At 40.0% G+C, this 26,108-nt stretch overlaps 1 protein-coding gene across 2 annotated transcripts in view; it reads right to left on the reverse strand.

Annotated features, from left to right (window-relative positions):
• Positions 1–16,225: 16,225 nt before the first annotated feature.
• Positions 16,226–26,108, reverse strand: part of Rif1 (replication timing regulatory factor 1) — a 69,680-nt gene continuing 59,797 nt past the window's right edge. The window contains exons 31-36 of one of the 2 annotated variants that reach the window (XM_070023405.1): positions 23,776–23,919; positions 23,466–23,543; positions 23,261–23,376; positions 20,469–20,622; positions 18,425–18,533; positions 16,226–17,995 (exon numbers count right to left, since the gene is read on the reverse strand). In XM_070023405.1, the coding sequence (XP_069879506.1) occupies positions 17,781–17,995; positions 18,425–18,533; positions 20,469–20,622; positions 23,261–23,376; positions 23,466–23,543; positions 23,776–23,919 (816 nt within the window). In that variant the 3' untranslated portion in view covers positions 16,226–17,780. The remainder of the gene's footprint in view (positions 17,996–18,424; positions 18,534–20,468; positions 20,623–23,260; positions 23,377–23,465; positions 23,544–23,775; positions 23,920–26,108) is intronic. The other variant, XM_070023412.1, reaches the window with a different exon arrangement.

Here is a 26,108-nt window from a genome sequence, read left to right on the forward strand (position 1 = left end):
AGCCAAGCACTCTACCACTGAGCCACCTTTCCAGCCCAGAAATGGACAAATTTTTAAGCTACAGTGACACACCAAAATTGAACCAAGAAATTATCAATAACCTAAATCAGCTATGAGAGGCAATGAAATTGAAGCAGTAATGTCTCCCATCAAAGAAAAGTTCAGGGCCAGGAAGACTGCCAAATTCTACCATATCTTCAAAGAATGAACACTAAATACTCTTCAAACTCTTCATCAATTAGGAAAGGAACACTACTAAACTCATCCTAAGGTTCCAAAACCAGATAGAGATAAAAAAGAATTACAGATCAATTTGATGAACACTGATGCAAGAATTCCCAATAAAATCATGGCAAACTGAATGTGACACATTGTAAGGATTATACCTGAACCAGTTGCTTTTCCTCCTAAGGATGCTAATGATAGTTCAACAGAAATCAATAAAAGTAATATGTCAAGCCAGTTCTAATGGCTCACACCTGTAATCCTATCTACTCAGGAGGCTGAGATCTGAGGATCATAGTTAAAAGCCAGACCAGGCAAGAAAGTCTGTGAGACTCTCATCTCCAATAAACTACTAAGAAAAGCTGAAAGTGAGACTGTGGCTCAAGCTAAAGCAGCTCAGGGACGGCACCCAGGACCAGAGTTCAAGTCTTAGGAGTGGCAAATAAAAAAAGAAAAGTAATATGTCATATAAACTCAAGAACAAAACTCATGTGGATCATGTCAATATATAAAATACCTTTGACAGAATTCAACATTAACTTATGATAAAAGTTTTGAAGAGGACTGGGAAGGTGGCTTAGTGGTAGAGTGCTTGCCTTGCATGCATGAGGCCCTGAGTTTGATTCCTCAGCAACACATATGCAGAAAAAGCCAGACATGGCACTGTGGCTCAAGTGGTAAAGTGCTAGCCTTGAGCTGAAGGGCTGAGGGACAGCACCCAGGCCCAGAGTTCAGGACCCATGACTGACCAAAAAAAAAAAAAAAAGTTTTGAAGAAACTAAAAAAAGAATGTACCTAAACTTAATACTGACAAACCCACAGCAATCATATTAAATGGGAAATCCAGAATTTCTCTTAAACATTGCAATTTCATATATTCTCCTCTGCATCAAATTCTTTTATAAACACTTAAAATCCAAAATCCAAAATCAGGTGGCAAGATGTAGTTTGGTGATCCCTGTTCCACTAACTACTTCGGGAAGTGAACACTGCCATACTCATTTCTATATTCAAAATGGATAATCCTAATTCCACTTTCTTTACAAAAAATTCCATTCTATAAAAATTAAAATGCTTTAGATACTATTCAATTGTGTGAGGATGGTCCATTTTAGTTCCATGACACTTTATTTTAAAGGTGAACGTCCTAGTTATAAACTTTTTGTTTAAGAAAAGCTGAAACCAGGCACCAGTGGTTCATACCTGCAATCCTAGCTACACAGAAGGCTGAGATCAGAGAAACAATTCAAAGCTAGGCCAGGCAGGGAAGTCTCTGAGACTATCTCCACTGAACTACCAAAAAAATAAAAATAAAAAATAAAAAAAGCCATAGTGTAGCTCTGGCTCAAGAGGTTTAAGACTGGCCTTGAGCAAAAGCTCAAGGGACAGTGCCTAGGACCTGAATTCAAGCCCCAGGATGAACATCAAAAAAAACAAAGAAAACCCCAGTGAACTGGATATCTGTCATTCTAGTAATTGTAATAATTCTAGCCTAACACAGGTAGATTGTGCCCTGCCACAGTACTAGTCTGGAAGCAAAACTCTCAATAAGCTGGAGAGGTGGCCCAGCAGTAGGAATGCCTGCTTAGCAAGTAGTCACAGTTCAGAAAGTAGTTACTTCAAAAAAGTTGTCATTTGCCGGAAACTATCACTGGGAGAATGGAAGCATGGCTCCAGTGCCCACTAGGTACAGTCCCTTAAATTCTTTTTTTTTTTTTTTTTGGAGGGGGGGATTTCTGGTCGCGGGGCCTGAACTCTGGGCCTGGGCGCTGTCCCTCAGCTCTTCAGCTCAAGGCTAGTGCTCTACCACTTGAGCCACAGCGCCACTTCTGGCTTTTTTCTTTTTGCTTATGTGGTGCTGAGGAATCCAACCCAGGGCCTCAGGAATGCAAGGCAAGCACTCTACCACTGAGCCACCTTCCCAGTCCAGTCTAAGGGACTTAATCCATTACAGGGAAGATACTAGTTAAAAGGTAGAACACTAGCCGGGCGCTGGTGGCTCACACCTGTAATCCTAGCTACTCAGGAGGCTGAGATCTGAGGATCGTGGTTCAAAGCCAGCCCGGGCAGGAGAGACCGTGAGACTCCTATCTCCAATAAACCACCAGAAAACCGGAAGTGGCGCTGTAGCTCAAGTGGTAGAGCGCTTGCTTTGAGCTGAAGAGCTGAGGGACAGCGCCCAGGCCCAGAGTTCAAGCCCCATGACTGACAAAAAAAAAAAAAAAAAAGGTAGAACACTAAATATAAACAATCACTTTGGGTGTATATGAACAATTACAGCACAGTTCTTAGGGAATACTGACTGTCAGAACTATTTTCAAAATATTTAAGATGTATCCTGATATGACATGGCTTGTTTACTATTAAATTTTCAGCTTTATGCTCCCTTCCTTCTCTGTTTGGCTGATTGGGACACAGGGTCTGACTAAGCATGGTTGTACATGCTTGTAATCTCACAATGAGGAGGTTAAGCAAGAGGAGATCAGCCTGGTGAAATCTTAAGAACACAAGAGAAAGGGTATGCACTCTAGCCTAGAATTTGATTCTCCTGCCTCAGTCTCCATAGAGTAGATTTCAGGAATACATCATCATGCCCACCCAGTTAGGCTTAATGTTATTTCCACAAGTACAAATTAGAAAAGATAATATTCACAAAGAATACAAAAGTTGCAGTATTTTTCCTTCCATTGACATAAAGTGAAAATACTGTCTTCAAATAACTTTGTAGTGTCATCTAATTCTAAGGGTATTTTATTCAAAGTGCCATTTATTCTAAGGGCTTTTTCCAGGGAAATAAGCATTTACAGCTTAGTATGTCATATTGGGTTTCATTAGTCTTTAGAAAAGGCTTAGTCTGTGAAGAAAAAATGGCTAAGACTCATTAAGTGAGTGAACTCTTGCAATTATTAAACATTACTAAGATTTGGCAGACCTTCAAACCTTAAGGACTTAAGAACTTTAATGATATTTTCACAAAGATGTAAAGCATGATACATAATAGACATCAACCATTAACTGTGCCATAAGAAACCACAGAATCAGGACTGGAGACAAGGTAGAATGTTCCCCAAGGAGGTGGCCCAGAGTTTAGTCCCTAGTATCAGGAAGAAAAATGGGAAGGAAAAAAAAACTCCTCCAATAAATTCTAACAATTTGACTCATGACTTGATTTTTGGCTACATTCTCTTAAGTACTTTAAATACCTTTTTTTTTAAACAAAGAGTATTTAAATGAGGGAAATATGACAACAGAAACCCCAAAACATTCACTTTACTCAATTCTTTCAAATTTCATATTACAGTGAAAGACTTTTTTTTAAGGGGGGGGGGGGGTTGTTGTGGGATTGAACTCCAAGCCTGGGCCTTGCCCTGGAGCTTTTGGCTCAAGAATAGCATACTACAACTTTGAGCCATAACATCACTTCCAGTTTTCTGGTGGTTAATCGGAGATAAGAGTCTCATAGACTTTCCTGCCCTGGCTGGCTTTGAACTGAGATCCTCAGATCTCAGCCTACTGAGGAGCTAGGATTACAGTCATGAGCCACCAGGGCCTGGCTATGGCAATAATCTTTAATTAAAAATCTCTCTGGGTTGCAGGACAACCTTAAAGGCCTATTTTAATGTGTGGTCCTTGTATATCCTCTGGAAGTGCTAAAAATGCAGACACAGAGCCAGGCACACACCTGTAATCCAACCTACTCATCTGTAAGAGTATTATGACATCTTCAGGGAAATGGACAGCCTAGGGAAAAAAAATTGCTAAATGAAGTCAAGTTCAAAAGAGACAAATGGCACATTTAATGTTTGGAAGCTAAATATAAAATATCAACATACTTCGTATGTAAGGTACAATACCTAAACACAAATGATGAAAGGATGGTACACTTAGGAGTCTATTACTGTAACTCTTTGAACAAACAAAATACCAGGAAGTTTTGTATGTTCACATATGCTTCCACACACACACACACACACACACACACAGAAATGCAGACTCAGGCCCACAAACAGATCTAACTCAAATAGAATCAATGTTTCTACGAATACCTCCAAGCTTGAGAACAAATGACAAACATCAAAACTGAAATATACTACCAGTTTTCAAATGGCTTAGGGACAAAATGGACACTGGCTGTGGTAACAAGTAAACAGTCTCTTTCCCCAACCCACATCTTAGCTGAATGACTTGAACTACTGTTGTTTCATAACCTACTTTAACAACTCAACTCTTAAAATAAATTATGATAGTGAGATGAAATCTAGGCTTTTCTCACTGAGTTAGCCAAAGCTAAAAGGAATAATATTCACTCATTTATAATTTTCAACTAAACCAGTTTTTAAAACAGCTTTCTGTAGGTGCACATATACCAATCCTAAGGCTTAATTAGGGGCCTAGGCACTGCTCTTGAGCTTTTGTGCTCTACAACTTGAACCACAGCTCCATTTCCAACTACTTAATCGTTAATTGAAAATACATAAACCTGGTAAGACTTTCCTTCCCAAGCTGTCTTCAAACTACGATCCTCAGATCCCAGCCTTCTCAGTAGGTAAGATTACAGGTGCAATCTGTTATACAGTCAGAGCTTAATCATATTCATGCCCTTAAAAACTCACAACTTTGCTTGGCGCTGCCAATAATTGACATTTTTATGATATTTACAATCCGTCAACAGTATTAACAACATGCCTCTATAGTTCAGATTTAAAGCCTAGTTGAGTGTATTATAACATTTAACATCCTATTCAACAATGCTTTCCACACTTGTTCAAAAAATAGTACCTATAGTAATAGACTCAACTAAACTATGAAAATTTAAATAAGTAACAATGTAACAGTGAAGTAGGCCCTGAGAGGAGACTCGAGCTGGTATAGCTTCTTTCCAGGCTTTGTCTTTGTTTTAGGGATTTTAGGGGAAAAAAAAACAAAAAACAACAAAAAAAACTCTAAACAAGGTTAACTTGACCTTGGCTCCAACCAGCCCAGTTCTTGGAATGGAAAGAATGCCTCTAGGTCCCCTCACCTTAAACACCTAACCCACCTTGATTGTTCAGTTAAGGACTGACCCATAAAACCACGTGCTTACAGTAAACTCCACCTATTGGCCACCTGTGTGTGGTCTGGTATGACTGTACAATCCTTTGTGTGTGTTATGATCCCATTGGTCACCTGCGTGTGACAAGGTTCAAACTCATGGACTTTGCCTTTAAAACCCAAAGAATGGGGGCCACTCGGGGTTGCAGTATCAGCTCCAGAGCCTGTGCTGTGGCCCTGGCCGGTCAGTGTAGGAACCTTCTCAATAAAGTTGCTTCCTTATTAACAACTTTGTTTCGGTGGGCTCTTTCACTCTGGATGACTAGGTGGGCTTGCCTGCCTGAGTAGGGGGTCTTCCTATTACATTTAATGGGGGCTCGTCCGGGATCGAGCTCTTAGCTGCTCCAACCTGATGGGGATTGAAGTCCCTGGCTGGGAGGACAGTGTACGGGCACTCGGCTGTTGGAGAGAAGTTCCAAGAAAAGCTTTGAGGTAAGTGCGGTCAACCTAGGTAGAGAAGGCGCCAGAGTGAGGCCAAAAGTAGGGTGAGGCTGGATGCAGCAGAGTCCCCTATGGCCAAGGAGGTCCAGGGACGCCTGGACCCCTCAATTTCACCATTCCTAGCAGTCCTAGTTGGACGGGGGCCTGATTGTGGAGAAAATAGGTTGAGAGGAAAAGTAACTTTTGGTTTTGGGATCCCTCCTCATTCTGTGTATAATCGTGTCTGTCTGTGTCTCATTGTGCTTTTGCTTTTGCTTGCCATGTTTGTAATTGGATTTACTTTACAGGAAAAATATGGGACAAAGTGAGTCCACACCCGGGGCACCCCTAGACCTTGTCCTAGTTCATTTAAACAAAAACAAAAACTGCTGGTTCTGCTTTTGTAACTTGCTTATCAATTATGAAACTGCCACTGACCACCTAAAAAGTGGCCCCAGTTAGATCTCAGCCTCAGGCTTTGGCCCAGGGGGTCTGAGCATGGAGGAGAACCTGTCAGTCTGAGGGGATGGCCTCTAGGGACTTCTTTCCCTTGCCCCAAGATAACTGGGAATTCTCCTCCACCTTGGAAGGCCCCTGGGTCAAGGTTTGCAGGAATCTAAAAGAAAAATCCTCTGGAATGAGTAGAGGGGGTTGGAGTCCCACTTGTGAATGGTGATGAGATGTCGCCCCATTCACTGAGACCTGATTTTGTCTTTGTGGCCACTAGTCTGTCTTGTTTACTTTGGTGTGTTTTCTGTTCTGTTTTCTGAGGTGGGGGAGTTCTGGGTGAGGGTGGCAGGCTCACTCAGCAGACTCCCAGATTCAGCTTGCTGAGTGAGAACAGCGCAGAGTTCTGGTAGGGATGAACTGGGGGCCCATTAGTCCCCAACTCAGCCTTTGGTTGTTGTCTAGTTTTGTTTTAAAATTGGTACCAGTTTTAAGTGTGGATCCTTGGTTTTTGTGTTTATTTGTTTTTGTTATTTATTTGAACATCTCTGAGGAAATAAAAGTTATAGCCTCCGGCTGGGCTTGGTCACGACTTGCTATGGCCCCCTCCATGTGAGGCGTAGAAGGTTGCTGGACTAGTTTGGTCCCCTTCAAGCCTCAGGCTGAATTTATTGTCTTAATTTTTGTTTAAAAACTTTAGAAAATGTACATACAACTGATTTTGATTTTTGCGCACTTTAAGATCTGTATGAGTGTTTTGTATGAGTGTGAACATGTTCAATAAGAATTGTCTGCATGCTGTAACAACTGGGTGAATTTAAGTTGTTTAAAATTCAAAAGGTTATGACGTTTGGACATTACCAAAAGAATCTTCACATTGTTTTAAAAGGCTTTTTAAGGATTAACTTGAAAATTAGAAAATCTGGTATTTTAAAATCTAATATTTTAAAATACATAAGGCTGTTTACACTATAATCAAGTTATCTAGCTTAACAAAAATGTATTGGCTGTTTGGGATTTAGTTCCCTAGGCTAAAATTTGGGGATAAATATTAGAAATTTAGATGTAAAGGTTAGTTTAATACTGTCAAAGACATTACCTGTTCTGTCTGTTTAAAACTGTATTTCATTCAAGAACCAACAGAAAGAAGACCTGTCTTTAGAGGTAAGGGGTGAACAGGCAGAAGTGCAGTTCAGCTGGTCGTGCATGGTGGGACAGGCCCTGGGAGGAGTCCACGCGTGGTGAAAGAGGGCAAGCTGGCACAAACGCAGTTCATCTAACCCTAAAGAGTCAGATTGGCCGAGGGGCCGAGTGGCCCATCGTTGCTGTCCCTTTTCCCTGTAGATAAACACTGGAAACATGATGGTTAAAATTAGTGATGTGATGATCTGATTAGTATTGCTAAAACTGCCTCTTGGATGTGTTAAAATTAAAATTAAAAAGGCCTGAAAGAGGGTTAAAAAGTTTATTTGTATAATGTGACTTGCTTTCAATGATGTCCTACAATTAGGGTATGTTTATAAAAGCCATAAAGGTATTAAGTCTAGCTTCTTGATTCAGTGATGGTGATTTTAATTCTTGCATTAAGGAAAAGTTGTTGCTTGAGTTTAAAAGTTTTTTAATGTGTATCTGTTTTAAAACAAGCAGCCAAGAGGCAATGAGTGACACTTGGCCTCAAGATTTCAAGGGATCTTTTCAAAACGCAAATGAAAACTAAAGTTATAAAATATTCAAAGAGATTAATAAGAGGCTTAAAAATTAGGAATGGATTTTTGGAAATAAAGTTTTAAAAGTAAAATTGTTCTTAACATTTGCCTCAAAGTGCACAAAGGAAAAATTAGGTTTGCCAAAATAATTGCTATTTGTTGGCTCTTATAGTTTTTTTTCTTTTCTTTTTTTTTTTTTTTCAGGGCTGAGGACTGAACCCAGGGCCTTGCCCACACCGGGCGGGCGCCCTTCCGCTGGGCTAAACCTCCAGCCCCTTATAGGTTTGTTTAACAGTTCCCAGCAAGCCCAGAGCAAAGCACAGAGGATTCTTACAAGTTTGTCAGATGTAACTTTTGTTCTTAAGTTCCAGGTAAGAGCATGCTTAAAAGCTACTTTTTTTTGGGGGGGGGGGCGTCTGGTCATGGGGCCTGAACTCTGGGCCTGGGCACTGTCCCTCAGCTCTTCAGCTCAAGGCTAGCGCTCTATCACTTGAGCCACAGTACCACTTACGGCTTTTTTCTTTTTGCTTTTGTGTGCTGAGGAATCGAACCCAGGTCCTCAGGCATGCAAGGCAAGTGTTCTACCACCACTGAGCTACCTTCCCAGCCCCTTAAAAGCTACTTCTATGTTGACCACCTTGTTGCTTTTAATTGGAGTAAAGTGGCCTTTTATGAGACTCATTGATCTGCAAACTGGTTCAAAGCCAGCCCGGGCAGAAAAAGGTCCCTGTGAGTCTGTCACCTCTAATCAGCCAGCAGAGTGCTGAAAGAGTGAGCAGAGTTGCTTTGGGACTCAAAGTGGCAGAGTGCTAGCCTTGAGCAGGAGAGCTGAGGGACAGCACTCAGGCCCCAAGTTCAAGTCCAGCGACCAGCTAAGGGAAATGCCAATGAGGGATTTATCCCAGTGTGGAGAAGACACTCCTGAGACAAGAGCAATGGAGGAGCATCCAGAGGCAGTAAGCCACTGCTTAGATGGCAGAAATAATGTCAGATCTTAGAGTCATTTGTGCGTGGCCCTTCAAAAATTGGTCAGAGCCAGGAGCTCATGGGAAGATAGTTTGTAAGCATGCTTAATGTCCATAACTATCTACCTTGTAAGGGACAGGAACTTGCCATCCTCTGTGGTAGTAGTAAAAAGCCAGTTATAAAATGTGGGAGATGGTTTAAATCTCAACCCCTATATGTGTCCAAAGCTCTAATTGGCAGTAACTTTTGAGCTGACACCAGCTACATGAAATTCATCTGCTCAGGAAAGTTTGTAAACCTGAGAGTGTGTTTCTATTGACATCTGTCTTAAGGCCTGCAAAGGTAACTTAGGCATTGTTAGGGTCACTAGAGATCACATTCCTAAGCCATCCAGAAAGATGCTTTTGCAAACCAGAGTGCTAAACAGGCTACACTACTGTAGCTGGAGGAAAGGTCTGTGCAGTTGTCAAAATATTGTTCTTAATGACATCTAACCCTGATAGCCTCTTTGTAAAATAGGCTAAGGTTATAGGTTCCTGGCTAGGTAGGATCAACACCCCTGAAGTCAGCTTGAAGAAGTTACAGAAGATGGACCTTCGCCCAACAACCCCCTTTTAAAATCAAGGGTCCAGGGTCAGTTTTGGAGAAATGAGGCAAAATAGATAAAATAATTTCTTTTTAAAAAAGGCATAAAGAATAGTGTTAACAGGTGTGCAAGTGTGGAGACTGCATCTGTCGGAGATGGTTACAAGACTAAGCCTTCTGTGTCTGTTTACAAAAATATCTGGTTAGTAAAAAAGTTGTCATTTTGGTAAATTGTCCTGGGCTATTGTTTAAGTCTTAAAAACCAATGGGGACACAGCCTGCCAAGCCTATGCAATGTATCCTTAACTAGTCTGTGTAGGAATTTGCAGCCCAGCACAACGTGTGGCAGTCCCTTGGAGCCACTGAGAGACCCTGCTGCTGCTGCTACACACCCTAATGAGTAAAGTTCAACAGCCTGACAGTCACCTGGAGGAAATCTACATCGTCACCCAGACTACCTCCACCGTGGTTAAGAGTAGACTGAACCGCCTGATTCCATCACCTGAGACTGCTTCCTGGTTGAAAGCTGCTAAAACTAAGATCTTCGGGGACATTTTTAGTGATATCCAGTAACCCTCTCTACTCCCACAGTGGATATTGGGGGCAAGGGTATCACTGGCCTGCTTTAGGTACTTCAGGGTCACAGCCTAGTTTGACTGGTATGGTTATAACCTGCTTAAGAACGTAATATAGACAGAGAGAGAGAGAGAGAGACAGCACTTCTGTACCTTTTCGCTTCTGTACCTTTGCTTGCTAAAAACTCTGCTAAAACCTTGAGGAGTGGAGTGAAAGAGGCAGAAAACTGGACTACCCTCATCAAAGTAGGCAAGCACCCCCTGAATGAATTTATTAAAAGGCATGGAGTCACATTAATGCTTAATGTAATAGAAATTAGAAGTTATAATTACTAACCGCTCATTTTTGCTTCTGTACAAATTGCTTTGTGCTAGATGATTTTATGGGTTTTGTATGATTTTAACTGTGACTGGTTTTAGTTACTCAGTAGTGGAATGTCAGCCTGGGAGCCTAGAGTTGCTTAGTAAAAGACTTCAAAGGGTTTACAGCCCTGACCAAGGGCACAAAGTCCTCAGAATTACCCCCACAGCTGCAACGCCCCTCCCGGAGGCCGGGGCAGTAAGGCCCTAGGGAAGAAATGTTTTAAGAAACCTAAGCAATTCCATTTTTGTTTAACACTCCATCTCAGTTCTGCGACTTGACTTGTGACCCACTTTAGCCCCAATGCTAGGAATTTATGACAGAAAGCCATGCACAATCTTGGAGCCATAGATGGCATTTGCTTAAGGCAGGTGTTGCCCCCAGCCACCTAGCACTAAGAGTTTCTGACCAACGGTTCTTTGTTGGTCCAGGTGTGACTCATAAGCATTTGTGGTCAAGCTATGGATCAAAGACATTTTTCTGTAAAGGTCAACCAATCATATTTGCTCAGCTTAGCTTCCTTTAAATGTTAACCAATCATGTAATTTCTTATGTAAAAGTTGTTTGTTCAATACTATAAAAACTGTGCTGATTCTATGCTCAGGGCCTCTTAGCGTCACCAGTTAGCGTGCGCTCAGAGGACCAAGCTCGAGTTTGCAATAAACCGGCTCTTTGTTGCTTACATTGATCGTGGTCTCTGGTGGTCTTCTGGGGGTCCCCGAATTCCAGTATAACACTTCCAACTGAGTGTGTGCTATCAATGCAGGTAGTAAAAGGAATGGGACCCAGCCCTGTTCTTAGCCTTAAAATCCAGCAAGCTTCTCCACCTGTGTTGCCTTGAGGCTGTTCTGAGATAACTTGGTTCCACAAGCCACAGGAAAAATTGGGCAGTTTTAAACTCTAGCAACAAAGAAGCTTAAGGAACTGTAAAGAAAGAGGGTAGTAAAGAAAGCCTTGGGACTATCTACAAATTCAACGCAATACCTATCAAAATTCCAACCTCATTCTTCAAGGAAATAGAAGAGGCAATCCAAAAATTCATATGGAACAATAAAAGACCCCGAATAGCAAAAACACTCCTCAATGGAAAGAACACTGCTGGAGGAATATCAATACCAAACTTCAAACTCTACTATAAAGCCACAGTAATCAAAACAGCTTGGTATTGGCATAAGAACAGACCTCAGGACCAATGGAATAGAATTGAAAACCCAGAAATGAACCTACAGACCTATAGCCATCTAATCTTCCATAAGGGAGCTAAAACAATAGAATGGAAGAAAGACAACCTCTTCAGTAAATGGTGCTGGCAAAATTGGTTAACTATATGTAGAAAACTTAAGCTAGATCCTTATATATCACCCTGCACCAGAATCAACTCCAAATGGATCAAAGACCTTGAACTCAAAGCAGACACTCTGAAAACATTACAGGATGGAATAGGAGAAACCCTAGGTCTCCTTGGCTCAGGTCGAAATTTTCTGAATAGAGACCCGGAAGCACAACAAATCAAAGAAAGGTTGGACAAATGGGATTGCATAAAGTTGCAGAGCTTCTGCAGGGCAAAGGACATAGCTAGCTAGATCAATAGAAAGCCCACGGATTGGGAGAAGATCTTTACTAGCCATACAACGGACAAGGGTCTCATATCTAAAATATACTTGGAACTCAAAAAATTAAACCTCCCAACAACAAATCCTCAAAGAAACAACTGCCCAATAAATAAGTGGGCGAAAGACTTAAAGAGAAACTTTTCTGAAGAAGAAAGAAGGATGGACAATAGACACATGAAGAAATGTTCAACATCCCTAGCCATAAAAGAAATGCAAATCAAAACAACATTGAGATATCACCTCACTCCAGTTAGAACGGCAAAAATCAAGAACTCTAACAACAACAGATGCTGGAGGGGATGTGGACAGAAAGGAACCTTACCTCATTGTTGGTGGGAATGTAAACTTGTTCAACCACTTTGGAAAGCAGTATGGAGGTTCCTCAAAAGACTTCACATAGAACTCCCCTATGACCCAGCAATCCCACTTTTGGGCATTTACCCAAATGTTTACAAACAAGACCACACTAAAGCTATCAGCACAACTATGTTTATTGCAGCATTATTTACCATAGCTAAGATATGGAACCAACCCAAATGCCCCTCAGTAGATGAATGGATCAAGAAAATGTGGTATATATACACAATGGAATTCTATGCCTCCATCAGAAAGAATGACATTGCCCCATTTGTTAGGAAATGGAAAAACTTGGAAAAAATTATATTAAGTGAAGTAAGCCAGGCCCAAAGAAACATAGGTCCCATGGTTTCCCTTATTTGTAATATCTAGTAGATGTATGAGTCAAGTGGAAAAGGTCAGATAATGTGATGTCAGGAAAATGGACCCTTAGATATGTATTTTAATGTTTTTCTTTTATGCATGTGTTTCTAACGCATTTATAAGATTATCTCTTTGTTGCTTTGTATGTCCCTCCCCCACAGTATAACCCCTGCTTTCACTATATTTGATGTCAGTATAACTTGTGGAGGAGATGGGGAAAAACCAGTTGTTTAAGGATACAGGTGGACCTGTTGCAACAATGAGAAGTACAAGTTGTCATGTCCAAAACGAGCTTTACAACGTCGGTGCGGGGGGAGGGGGGGAGGGGAGGTAAGGGGGGGAAGGAGGATTGGGATTGGGATTGGGGGGGAGGGGGGAGGCTGGGAAGGGATGTGAAGGGTAAACAAAGGAGGCTGCAATGCTTGGTAAGAAATGTACGCATTATCCTGCCCATGTAATTGTAACTCCTCTGTACAGTATGTTCACAAATAAAATAAAATAAAATTTAAAAAAAAAAAAAAGAAGGAAGGAAGGACAGAAGGAAAAGATAGAAAAAAGGAAGGGAGGAAAAGGAAGAGAAGGAAAGGATGAAAGTACAATGGACAACTGGATAGTCTGAAAGAAATAGAATGATCCTCAGGAACATACAACCTATGACGGAAAAGAAACGAAGAAGCAAAAATCTTAGGGCAAAACTGAGTAAGGCAATAAAATCAGTGATTTAGAGTCTCCCATCTAGAAGTATGCAGGTTTCAGGTCAGCATGCTGTCTGTGTTGTGAAAATGTGTTTCTCGGGCAAATGTGACTGGAAGCATAGGGAGTAAACAGGAAAAGGAGAATACATATTGAAAGGAGAGAAAGGAATGCCCCAGAGGAGCTCAATAGACCTAAAAATATTCTGAAAGTCGAGAGGGTATTTTAATAAGAGGTGTTCAAGAGACGCCATTGTGGTATTCCCTAGATGTCGACAAGAGGAAATGCAGTGTGGGGTGAGGGATAAAAATCATGACACAAAAAAGGCACATTGCAGACAAGGAAAATTAAAGGGGAACTCTGCTAGACCAGTATGTTCCCAGTGTGGACAGAGAAACAGGCTAAAGGCAAAACAGGAGGGAATAAAGGGCAAAAGCAAGGCAAAGGCAGCAGAGAGGCCTAGCAGATCCTCAAAAACTTGAAAAGCACCACATAGGACAGATGTGTGATTAGGGTGTATGTATTCAACTCCCATGGAATAAAAATTGTTTTCATATTTTAAGTTGGCCTTATTTTCCGTTATATAAACCCTCAGAATAAGTCCACTTTTCGGGGGAGGGGGAGGACTTGAATAAAATGTTTCCTTTGGTGAAAAAAAAAAAAAAAAGAAAGCCTTGGGAAAGAAATTGGGGGGGGGGGGGTGGTCTGGATAAAAAAGAGCTTAAAAAGTAAGGTCTTAAAATGTAAGTTTAAGTATGTAGCAAATGGTATGAGTGTGTCTTAAAATTGGAGCTTATGAGTAAAGCTGGTGGGGCTGGGAAGTTGGCTCAGTGGTAGAGCGCTTGCCTTGCATGAGTAAAGCTGGTATAAAACTAAGTTAGCTGTGCTATAAATGAAATCAGTATTGGTGACTAATGTGGAACCTTCTTTATGTCTTATCTCTATGCCTACCGCAATCTAGATGCTGGTTTAGTTAGAGCCCGCCAGTAGACTCTTTGGCAGAGGTAGTTCTCTGAAATGGCTGGGGATTGGACTTCTCATGAAGCAAGGTAGCCTTTGTGTTGGAGAAAGTTTGGCCTTGGTTCGAAGAATCTGAGGGACTGAGTCATGTTATCAGCCTCTCTTCTCATGGTCCTCAGGGGCGATAACCCTAATAACTGCCCTGGCTGGCATACTTCTCCTCTTGCTTCTGACATTAACTGTTGGTCTCCATGGATGATGATCCTGATTTCAGCTATTGCTGCCCACCTTGATTCTTATCCTCCTGATGCTATAAATGGGCCCTTATGTAATTAATGAATTAATATCATTCATACAAAAGAGGATTGGAGCTGAAAATTAATGGTAATGAGAACTCAATACGGTTCCATCCCAATAGAAAAACTGAGTCAATGATTTGACTCAGGAACAAGTCAAAGGGGGGAGTGAAGTAGGTGCTGAGAGTAGCTTCTTTCCAGGCTTTGCCTTTGTTTTAGGGATTTTAGGGAGGAAAAAAAAAAAAACTCTAAACAAGGTTAACTTGACCTTGGCTCCAACCAGCCCAGTTCTTGGAATGGGAAGAATGCCTCTAGGTCCCCCTCCCCTGAACAACCTAACCCACCTTGATTAAGGACTGACCCAAAAACAGGTTGTAATCTGGCTCCAACTGGTGACACCACGTGCTTGCAGTAAACTCCGCCTATTGGCCACCTGTGTGTGGTCTGGTATGACCCTACAATCCTTTGTGTGTGTTATGATCCCATTGATCACCTGTGTGTGACAATGCTCAAACTCATGGGTTTGCCTTTAAAAACCAAAGAATGGGGGCTGCTCAGGGTCGCAGTATCGGCTCCCGAGCCTGTGCTGTGGCCCTGGGCAGTCAGTGTAGGAACCTTCTCAATAAAGTTGCTTCCTTATTAACAACTTTGTTGCGGTGGGCTCTGTCACTCCCGATGACTAGGTAGGCTTGCCTGCCTGAGTAAGGGTCTTCCTACCACAACAGTAAATTATTCAGGAACTCCAAACCAGTAACCAACCATGCCTGAGTATTAGTAATTCTTACTTGTTTTATTTACCATAGAAAAGATCTGGAGGGCTGGGAAGGTGGCTCAGTGGTAGAGCGCTTGCCTTGCAATGCATGAGGCCCTGGGTTCGATTCCTCAGCACCACATAAGCAGAAAAAGCTAGAAGTGGTGCTGTGGCTCAAGTGGTAGAGTGCTAGCCTTGAGCTGAAGAGCTGAGGGACAGCGCCCAGGCCCAGGGCTCAGGCCCCATGACTGGCAAACCCCCCCCAAAAAAGAAAAGATCTGGAAAAAAGACCCCTTTTTACTAGGAAAACCCAAACATACTGAAACCAAATCAAGTATTAATACATTTCTAGTATTCTGGGTATCATTCATGGAGGTATCTAAAGAAGTTTCAAAGCAAAAGTATTCAAAAGTGACTAAGCTTACATCATTAAAGCAGTATTCTTTTTAACAAGCTAACATTTACCCCAAAATAGCATTTTTAAATACAACCTCACGGAACCACACAATTTGCCTTAATGATCAGTTATTTAAGTGAATAGTAATCATTTTGGTTATATTTCCTGTTGCACGGTTCTGCTCCCCAGAGACCTCATTCTGATAGCAAGTTAAAACAACTCATAGAAGATGTTTTAAAAGGCACGCAGTCATGAAATGAACAAATTTTGACACTGAACTGCAGATACTATAGTCATCTGCTAACTTTCACAGACAGGCTTACCCACTATCTTCATCACTCTTACTTGTTAAATGATCATGTTGAGTCAGATGAACATGGCAGTTAAATGGACAACATAAACCACGATGAGAATTGTTTTGAAAAACCAGTAGCTTTTTTTTCTTTATTGGTTATGCCTTCAAAGTACATTCTTGATTCAACAATCCCAGAACTCCTTTTTAAGACCACTCTTGGTATATAAATATCACATTTATATCCAGAAATATACATGATGATGAATTATGAAAAAGATACCAACTTTCTTCAAGGCTGGCAGGAGGTATCTAACTTGCCAAATAAAGGAGACCTTAATCTAGACATGATTAAAATTTGACTTGCATTTCTGACTTGATGAAGAAGTATATTGTTCAAAGTAGGGTTTAAATTAAGTGTGAAACTAGCATCACTTATCTATTGAAACAAGCAGGATATATTCTCATTTAAAAATACAGGAAGTCAGGCACTAAATACTTATGTAAATTTTACACATTTTAATTATATAGCCTATTAGTTTTAAACCAGAGCAAAACATATATATATAATATACATATTTTATATATATGTTTCAAATTTCTTTCAAGTTAACTTTTAGGTGTAATTACGAATAACAGATAATCTCTAGACTTCTTATAATACAACTTGTAATAAAATATCCAGACTAACTCTCCATTAAGAAGAAATGTAATGAGGCACACTTTCTAATGGCTGGCATCCTTTTCCAAACCAAAAGAAAAAAAAAGGTAAGGGCACGAATAGAAAAGCTGCTGTGAAACAATTTTCTCATTCCAATAATCTTACCCATTTTGAACAGTCAGATAAACTCATGTTTTAACTAAGTACAATCCTATTTGCTCATTATTTGTACATACAGAATCCTATACATTTCTGCAGCAAGCCCATGAAGCACTCTCTATACTGGCATTTCAGTATTATATACAAAATGTTGCTATTACACAGAATCAGGTATTCACAAGAAGCTGCAGAAAAACTCACACTGTAAATGAAAGCTAAACTTTATAAATTAAAACAATGTCATCTGTACATAATATACAAAGGGTCATGCTCCTCTCATAAGAATAAATTTTCTATATACCATGTGCCATCAAAGCAAATTTTCAAAGGCAGATGCTGCTGCCCAAACATTTGCTAATGCAAATAGAGGGAATATTAGTAAAATCTGTGATTGTATTTTTAACCACCAAAAGGCTCAGCCTTTGGTATTTATTTCAATATCCAAAGGTGAAATCTGTGGGAGAAAGTTCCAAAGTAGCACCTACTTAAACCCAAGCACAAGGATGAGTCACTTTTGAAAATGTTTAAACCCCTTTATCACTTCAGTAAGACCCAAATAAAATACTCCAACATCACATTTCACTAAAATAGGAATTTTTAAGTATGTGTGAAATAAATTGCTTTCAAAATCTCGTCATGCCACTTAAATTTCTTGAAAAAACAAAGTGGCCAAGAAAGCATGTGATCAGGGGTATCGTATCTACCAAACTGATAAAACTCACATAATGGTCATTGCCCTGCAGGGTTTAAAATGTTACCAACTTTGTAGAACCTTCTTCTAAAGTAACAGTATTTAAGAATTTTATTTCAGTAATTAAAAAATTCAGTGATATTTTTAAAACTTCAATTTTCTTACATAATATTAAATAGAATTTTCATTAGCTGATGATTTCCAACGTGATTGTAGATTTCTTATTATCAAGTTTGCCATAGTACCAAGTTTCTCATGCATTTCAAATAGCTGACTTCCTGAATAACTGTGGAGATCTTCTGAATTCAGTTGAAGAGCAAGAGCACTAATTTGTGCCATAAGATTTTTAGATAATGGAGTTTCTAAAGGTACAGGATCAAGCAAATCTGAGGGAAAGGGAGAAATAAAAACAAGGTATATGTCAACTAAAATTTACATTGTATATTATCTCCAAACAGAAGATGAAAAATTATGTTTAGATTTCAAACTGAGAAATGCAATATGAGGTATATATACCAGTCCAAGGGAACAAGATGTCCAAAAAGGTGCCATAGCTTACTATAGTTGGCATAAGTGGACAATATTAATTTTTGTTAATGCAACTGAAACGAAATGGATACCATGATGAACTAGAAACTGCTAAGAGAAAACTAGACATAACTATAAATTTTCCTACACCTGGCACCGAGGACAAAGTAAAACACACTGAAACGTGAAATTTGTCATGCTCAAATTAAATTAAAATTAAATGCATAACACATTCTCAAGAAAAGTTAGTTCACCTTTTAAGTAGAATTGACTATGCTAAAATATACCTGAGGCTAGTTTTTCTTCATCAGTTGAGAGAGATTTATTTTCTATCCCATTTACTGCCTTGTCAGAAAGGTCAAAAACTGGAATCTCTTCAAGTCCACGAGACTTCACCTTGATTATACATTCAAAACACAAATCAAAGCTTGTTTTTAATAGTAAGCATGGCACAAACATGCAAAAGGAAGATAGGTATATGAAATATGTCAAGACATAACAAGCATTGCTAAGAAATCATATTCCAGTTATCCACACAACAAAACAGCTTTTCAAACGATTCGTTCAAGTCACAATTTTCAATATTACTTAAGAAAAGAGTACTGGTAGCTGAAAGAATTCTATTTCCCAGTTCAGGAATGTGGGGAAAAATCTCATCAGATATTGTTAATATATTCTTCTGAAAAGAATGTAATTTTCACACAGGGTGTTAAGATTGATTGGAATACATTTTAAACATCCATGGAAAAGTCGGACTAAAATTTCATCTTGTATAATAAATGTAAAGAAACAAATAATTTAATTTTCAGGGATGGAGACACAGGTTAGTGGTACAGCAGGTAACCAACATTCATGAGGTCTGAGTTCTACTTTGCCATTGTCAAAAACAGAATATAATTTCTGATTACTCTCTAGGCTATGGGCCACTAATGAAAACTAACACTCATGAAAAACCTTCTAACTCTGTCAATGGACTAAAGATTTAAGGGGGTTTAGGGAGTCCCTTAAAACGGAAAGTATACATATGGTTAAGAATCTTAAGTTACCATTAAAATGTTAAAACCTTCAATGACCAAAAGATGCTTATGGGCAAAATGTAGACAGGGATAAAAAATAAATCACAATGGGTGCCAGTGACTCATGACTATAATGCTAGCTACTCAGGAGGCAGAGATCTGGGGATCACTGTTAGAAGCCAGCCAGGACATGAAAAGTCCGAGATTCGTATCACCAATGAATTACCAGAAGAACAAATTTAACAATTTGCTGCACTAGTATGTCGTCTGAGATGAAACTCTTTAAAGAGTAGCTGCAAGAACTATGATGCTTCTTTAATGACATTTCCACAGAATGTTTCAGTAAACTAAGTAAACTAAGAGTATGGATAAACAAAAAAATTACCACCACAGACTTTCCAGAAACCTAGACTTAGTTGTGTAAATTTGGAAAATAAATTCTAGAAGCCTCAATTTGCTCACTAATAAAGTGGGGGTAATGAAATACTTAAATCACAGCAGTAGTGAAGATTAAAATAAATATTACAAATACGTAAGTTTCAATAGGCATCTTACAAGAAGAAATATTGTGCTTTCATTATTATTGTATTATTGTGACATTTGGAAAAATTACCTGTAACAATGTACATAAATAAAAAATAAATAAAAAAAGAATTACCAGAAGTAGAGCTATGACTAAACTGGTGGAATACTAGTCTTAAGCAAAAGCAGCTAAGGGACAGCACCCAGGCCCTGAGTTCAAGCTCCAGGATTTAGGGGGGGGGGGGGGGGGGATGTTTTACAACAGTGTTTATGTAGCACTTGTTACATATGTTTGCAACATGTTATCTAAAATATAGGTTAACACATAATATGTACATATTTTTCATTTGAACATCTATTATCTAAGCTTTTATGAAATCATGGAATTCAATAATTTATTTGTCTCAGTACTGGAGCTTGAATTCAGGGTGGTGGGCAATATCCCTCAGCTCCTGCACCCCCCACCCCCAATCAAGGCTGGTGCTCTACCTTTAGCTACACCTCCATTACTGATTTTTTGCTGGTTAACTGATGTTCCTGGCTGTCTTCACACTACAATCCTCAGATCTCTGTCTCCTGAGTAGTAAGGATTTCAGGAATGGACCAGGCATTTGGCCAAGAGACTGAGACACATGACAAGCTTCTCTGTGGAATGAATTATTCTTTCATAACTTATTTTTTATGGAGGTGAAGAAAACATAAGCTAGGATTTTAAGCAATAGTTTATACAGCAACTTTCGTAGTTTTTATTTTTTTACATGATTCAAGTATTTAGTAACATCTAAGTTTTTACCTGTTGCTCATGATAAACTCTGAGTGCCTTCTTTACATTGATCACCTTCGGGGAACGGATAGGAAGAGCTTTTATTTCAGATGCCGTGAGAGTACTCAAATCCCCGATTGTTTTTATATTCTTGGCTCTGATAAGTTGTCCTAGGCCTCTAGCCCTGAAAGCGAAAAAATTAAAAATGTAGTTTTGTCTTTATTCTAAAAAGCCGGACGCCAGTGGCTCACACCTGTAATCCTAGCTACTCAGGAGGCTGAGATCTGAGGATTACAGTTCAAAGCCAGCCTGGACAAGAAAGTCCATGAAACTCTTATCTCCAATAAACCCTGAGAAAACCGAAGTGGCGCTGTAGCTCAAGTGGTAGAGCACTCGCCTTCAGCTCAAGAGCTGAGGGACAGCGCTCAGGCCCAGAGTTCAAGCCACATGACTGACAAAATAAAAAATAAAAAAGCTGTAGACACCTGCAATTTTCCATTTAGACTAAGCAATAATCTATAAATAAGCAAGGCAAGCACATACGTAGTTCCATTAAAAATAAAAATTAGGAGCTGGGAAGGTGGCTCAGTGGTAGAGCGCTTGCCTTGCATGCCTGAGGCCCTGGGTTCGATTCCTCAGCACCACATAAGCAAAAAGAAAAAGGCTGGAAGTGGCATTGTGGCTCAAGTGGTAGAGTGCTAGTCTTGAGCTGAAGAGTTGAGGGACAGCGCCCAGACCCAGAGTTCAGGCCCCACTACCGGACCCCCACCCCCCCAAAAAAAAGATAAAAATAAAAATTAATTCTGGCACGCATGTCTAGCTTAAGAAAAAGTACTGAAAATAGAACAATCCGGTGTACTTAATGCTTCAAAAAGTATTCTCCTTAATGATTTTAAAACTCTTTAAACATCTGTAAATAGAAACTTCAGTTCTACAAAAGTGTGAAAAACCCAGATACAAACCAGTGGCCAGAGAGGCCTGTGAAGAGAACATCTAGAGAGGAACCAGAAAAGAGGAAAGTCTTGGAGCAGGAAACAGACTGGAAAACAAAAGGTCAAGGCTGAAGGTCCCACCAGTATCTGGCTCCATTACTACATCCAAGGGATGGTTATGGAAAGCTCTGCCCCTCACTGCAAATACACTTTAACTATGGTGTTTATGCACAAATAGGTAACCTAAGAAGACAGAACTTATGTACAGGTACCTCACTGGAAATAACTATGTGTGTATGCACACGCATGTACATGCACACCAGACGTAGGGCTTGAACTCAGGTCAAGATCTAGGTGCTGTCCCTGAGCTTTGAGCTTTGTTTGTGTTCAAGGCTAGCACTCTATGACTTGCGACACAATTTGCTTCTGGCTTTTTGGTGACTAATTGGAGGTAACAGTCTCACAGACTTTTCTGCCCAGGCTGGCTCTGAAATCACAACCCTCAGATCTCAGGCTCTTAAGTAGCTTCCTGAGTAGCCTGAAGCCTGAGCTACTAGTACCCTGCCTTCACTGGACTATCATCTCTCCTAATCTAGATATATCTGCCTGATATTATTTGTAAATCTTCAAAGCTGGAGGTTGATAGTTCACACTTGTAATTTGATTTTTTTTGGGGGGGGGGGGAGGGGGAGGGGAGTGTTTGTCGGTTGTGGGCCTGAACTCTGGGCCTGGGCACTGTCCCTCATCTCTTCGGCTGAAGGCTAACACTCTACCACTTGAGCCACAGCGCCACTTCCGGCTTTTTCTGCTTATGTGGTGCTGAAGAATCAAACCCAGGGCCTCATGCATGCAAGGCAAGCATTCTACCACTGAGCCACCTTCCCAGACCCACACTTGTAATTTGAAAATAATGGTTGAAAGCCAGGCAGATAACCCTAGAGATTCTTTTCTCCAACTAACCTGCAAAAAACCAGGAGATAAAGCTCAAGTGGAAGACTGACAGTCATGATTGACAAAGCCCAGCAGAGCGCACAAGGACAGAGCAAAGCCCCAGTAACAGCAAAAAATAAATACAAAATAAGGGGTTGGGAAGGTGGCTCAGTGGTAGAGTGCTTGCCTTGCATACATGAGGCCCTAGGTTCGATTCCTCAGCACCACTTAAGCAGATAAGGCCTGATGTGGCGCTATGGCTCAAGTGGTAGAGTGTTAGCCTTGAGCTGAACAGATGAGGGAGAGCACCCAGGCCCAGAGTTCAGGCCCCACAACTGACCCAAAAATAAACAAATACATACATACAAAATAAAAAACCCAAACACACACACACACACACACATATATATATATGAACATATTAGCTTTACAATTTTGATAAGACTAAACATTTTTTTTGTGGGGGGGGTCCTATCATGAAACTTGAACTCAGGGCCAGGGTGCTGTCCCTGAGCAATACTGCTTTGAACTATAGTGCCACTTCTGGTTCTCTGGTGGTTAATTAGAGGTAAGAGTCTCATGGGACTTTGCTGCCTAGGTTGGCTTTGAACTGAACCTTGATCCTTAAATCTCAGCCTCCTGAGTAGCTAGGATTACAGGTGTGAGCCTAAAAATCATTTTACAAGTAGAAATGATGTTCATGTTCCTCAAAAAAGATACAGGACTTAACGTGATAATGTATATATAATAAAGGGGCTGAATATAGCACCTGGTTAATACTAAGCAAACATTTATTTTCTTAACATAAATGCTTCTAATACTTTCCCCTTTGTGGCTGTCTCTCTAACTTTTCTCTCGAACAAAAATGTTCGAGAAACATGAAAACTCTGACCATCCAAATATTCCTCCTAAACAAGTGGTATTTTGGAATATAATCCAGAAGCCTAAATAACCACTTACCATATATTTGATGTAATCTGAGGTAAAATGATGTCCACTGGTGCTGCACAGTTCACCAAAGCTGGGTAAACACTTTCTGTTGGGGATAGCATGGATTCTTTGACCATTTCTGTAATCTTAGAATAAATTTCAAAAGCCATTAAACACAAGTCACCCAACTGAACAGGAAAATATAAAGTTACATGAAAACCAAAGCACTTCTTACTAAACACTTCTTTGAGCTCTTAAATTTAGAGCTACGTGATCCTGGGGACAGAAATCCTTTGGCTGAAGTGGTATTATGCTAGACAGAAGGAGAGAAAAAAACACTCAGAACCCTAAATAACTATAGTTTTACAATTTAATTTTTACAAGACTGAAATCTAAAATTTCAAAAACTTAAGAGAATAACCTACCTAACAAAGTTACTTTTACAACCTCTTCATGTTACCATGAAGCAAAGAATATATCTAAACAAAAGTTTTATTAAATTATGCACATACAAAATTGTTCATATTTTAAGGCATAGGACTTACCTTAGACTGTGCAGTAGGCGAAGTTTTAACACCTTTTATTGTGGGAGAACTAATTGAAGAATGAGACCTAACAATAGACCTCCTATCAATATCATCTGCCAATCCTGCTTGGTATATTGGATCTGCAAATGAGACATGGCGAACCTGCAAACACAGGTTAGAATTTTAGTTACTAAAAGTTTCTAAAGATGCCAACCCCTCCCAAACTTAATATACCAGTTACTAAATGGGCAACAGAACTAAGAGACTTCTCAGAAGAAGAGATAAGAATGGCTAAAAAACACATGAGGAAATGCTTATCATCCCTGGTCATACAGGAAATGCAAATCAAAACAAAACAAAACAACCTAAGATACCATGTTACCCTAGTTCAACTGGCCAACATTTTGAATTCTAGTAACAACAAATGCTGGCAGGGATGTGGTGAAAAAGGAATCTTACTGTTCCTGCTGGTGGGAATGTAAATTTAGTACAACCACTCTGGAAAGCAGTTTGGAGGTTCCTCAAAAAACTAAACGTAGACCTTACCTACAACCCAGCCCTATCACTCATGGGCAACTACCCTGAGCATCACAAGCCAGGATATGATAAGAATACCTGCACATGGGCTGGGAAGGTGGCTCAGTGGTAGAGCGCTTGCCTTGCATGCCTGAGGCCCTGGGTTCGATTCCTCAGCACCACATAAGCAAAAAGAAAAAAGCCGGAAGTGGCGCTGTGGCTCAAGTGGTAGAGCGCTAGCCTTGAGCTGAAGAGCTGAAGAGCTGAGGGACAGTGTCCAGGCCCAGAGTTCAGGCCCCACGACCGGACAAAAAAAAAGAATACCTGCACATTCAAGTTCACTGCAGGACTATTCACAATAGTCAAAATATGGAAACAAGCCAGATGCCCCACAATACATGAGAGGATCCAAAAAATGTGCCATCTATTTACAATGGAATTTTACATGGCCATTAGAAAGAAAAATGTCATTTTCAGGGAATTGGATGGAACTGGAATAAATCATGTTGAGTGATAAGCCAAGATCAGAGAGACAAACAGTGCATGTTCTCTATGATGTGCAGACCTTAAAACTTAAAACACACTGGGATATAACAAATTACACAGAATTCTGGATAGCAAAGGTATAAAACCTATACACCTTTAAATATGGTATATAAAAGAAATGTACTTAATATATGATGTATGTAAAGGTATCTCTGCTGTATATCCCCTCCAGAACAATTTTTTTTAAAAAATAGCTAACCTGTAAGAATTTGAATAATCTTTAACAAGGATATTGTCATTTTGGACAATTTTAATGTATCTTACTTTCATGTAAGTGTTCTTCAAGAATACAGTCTACTAATATTAAAGACACCTGGACACAGGTGGCTCACACTTATAATCTTAGCTGCTCAAGAGGCTAAGATCTGAGGATCCTGGTTCAAAGTTAGGCCAGGCAGGAAAAGTCCATGAGACTATCTCCAATTGGCCACAAAAAGCCAGAAATGGAGCTGTAGCTCAAGTAGCAGAGTACTAGCCCTGAGCACAAAAGCTCAGGCCCTGAGTTCAAGTCCCAGTACAAGTACACAGTACGCTATGTTGGAAATGAACTATACAACATGTGCGTGGGAATGGGAGGGAAAACTGGGAACGAGCGAGGAAAGGAGTAACATTGTCCAAAAGGAAATGTATTCTTTACCTCTCTGTACATCACATTCATAATGAAAAATTTTAGTAAAAATAAAAAAACAGAAACTCAAAAGCCAAAATGATGTAATTCCTTAGAAAGGCTAAGCCACAGTTCAGCAAAATAAACACCAGGAAAACTAGTACTCAAAAGGGGAACAGGTCAAAAGGAGGGAGATAAAGGAAAAGAGGCAGCAGGGGACAATGCAGTCATAAAATTCAATGAATACCCTACAACACTCAAGGGAAGGGGTAGTTAGAAGGGATGAGGAAAATGATGGAAAGAAATGACATGGTCTGGGAATGTGGCTTAGTGGTACAGTGCTTGCCTACCATGCATGAAGCCCTGGGTTCCATTCCTCAGTACCACATAAATAGAAAAAGCCGGAAGTGAACTTTTGGCTCAAGTGGTAGAATGCTAGCCTTTGGCAAAGCAGCTCAGGGACAGGGCCCAGGCAGAATTCAAGCTGCAGGACTGGCTAACAACAAAGTCAAGATGTATTCTATTCATAAACTGCTTTGTTGACTACAACTCCTTTGTACAACTACTTAAAGATAGTAAAAAAATATATTAAAAAATACCTTGGAGCAAATGTTTAAAAAAAAAGATTTGGGTAAAGAAAGTGGTGGGAAGGCCTGACTTCAACCAAGGGCATTACATAATA

Source organism: Dipodomys merriami, unplaced genomic scaffold (genome assembly GCF_024711535.1).
Source record: "Dipodomys merriami isolate MVZ:Mamm:240054 unplaced genomic scaffold, mDipMer1.0.p SCAF_1, whole genome shotgun sequence".
Taxonomy (NCBI): domain Eukaryota; kingdom Metazoa; phylum Chordata; class Mammalia; order Rodentia; family Heteromyidae; genus Dipodomys; species Dipodomys merriami.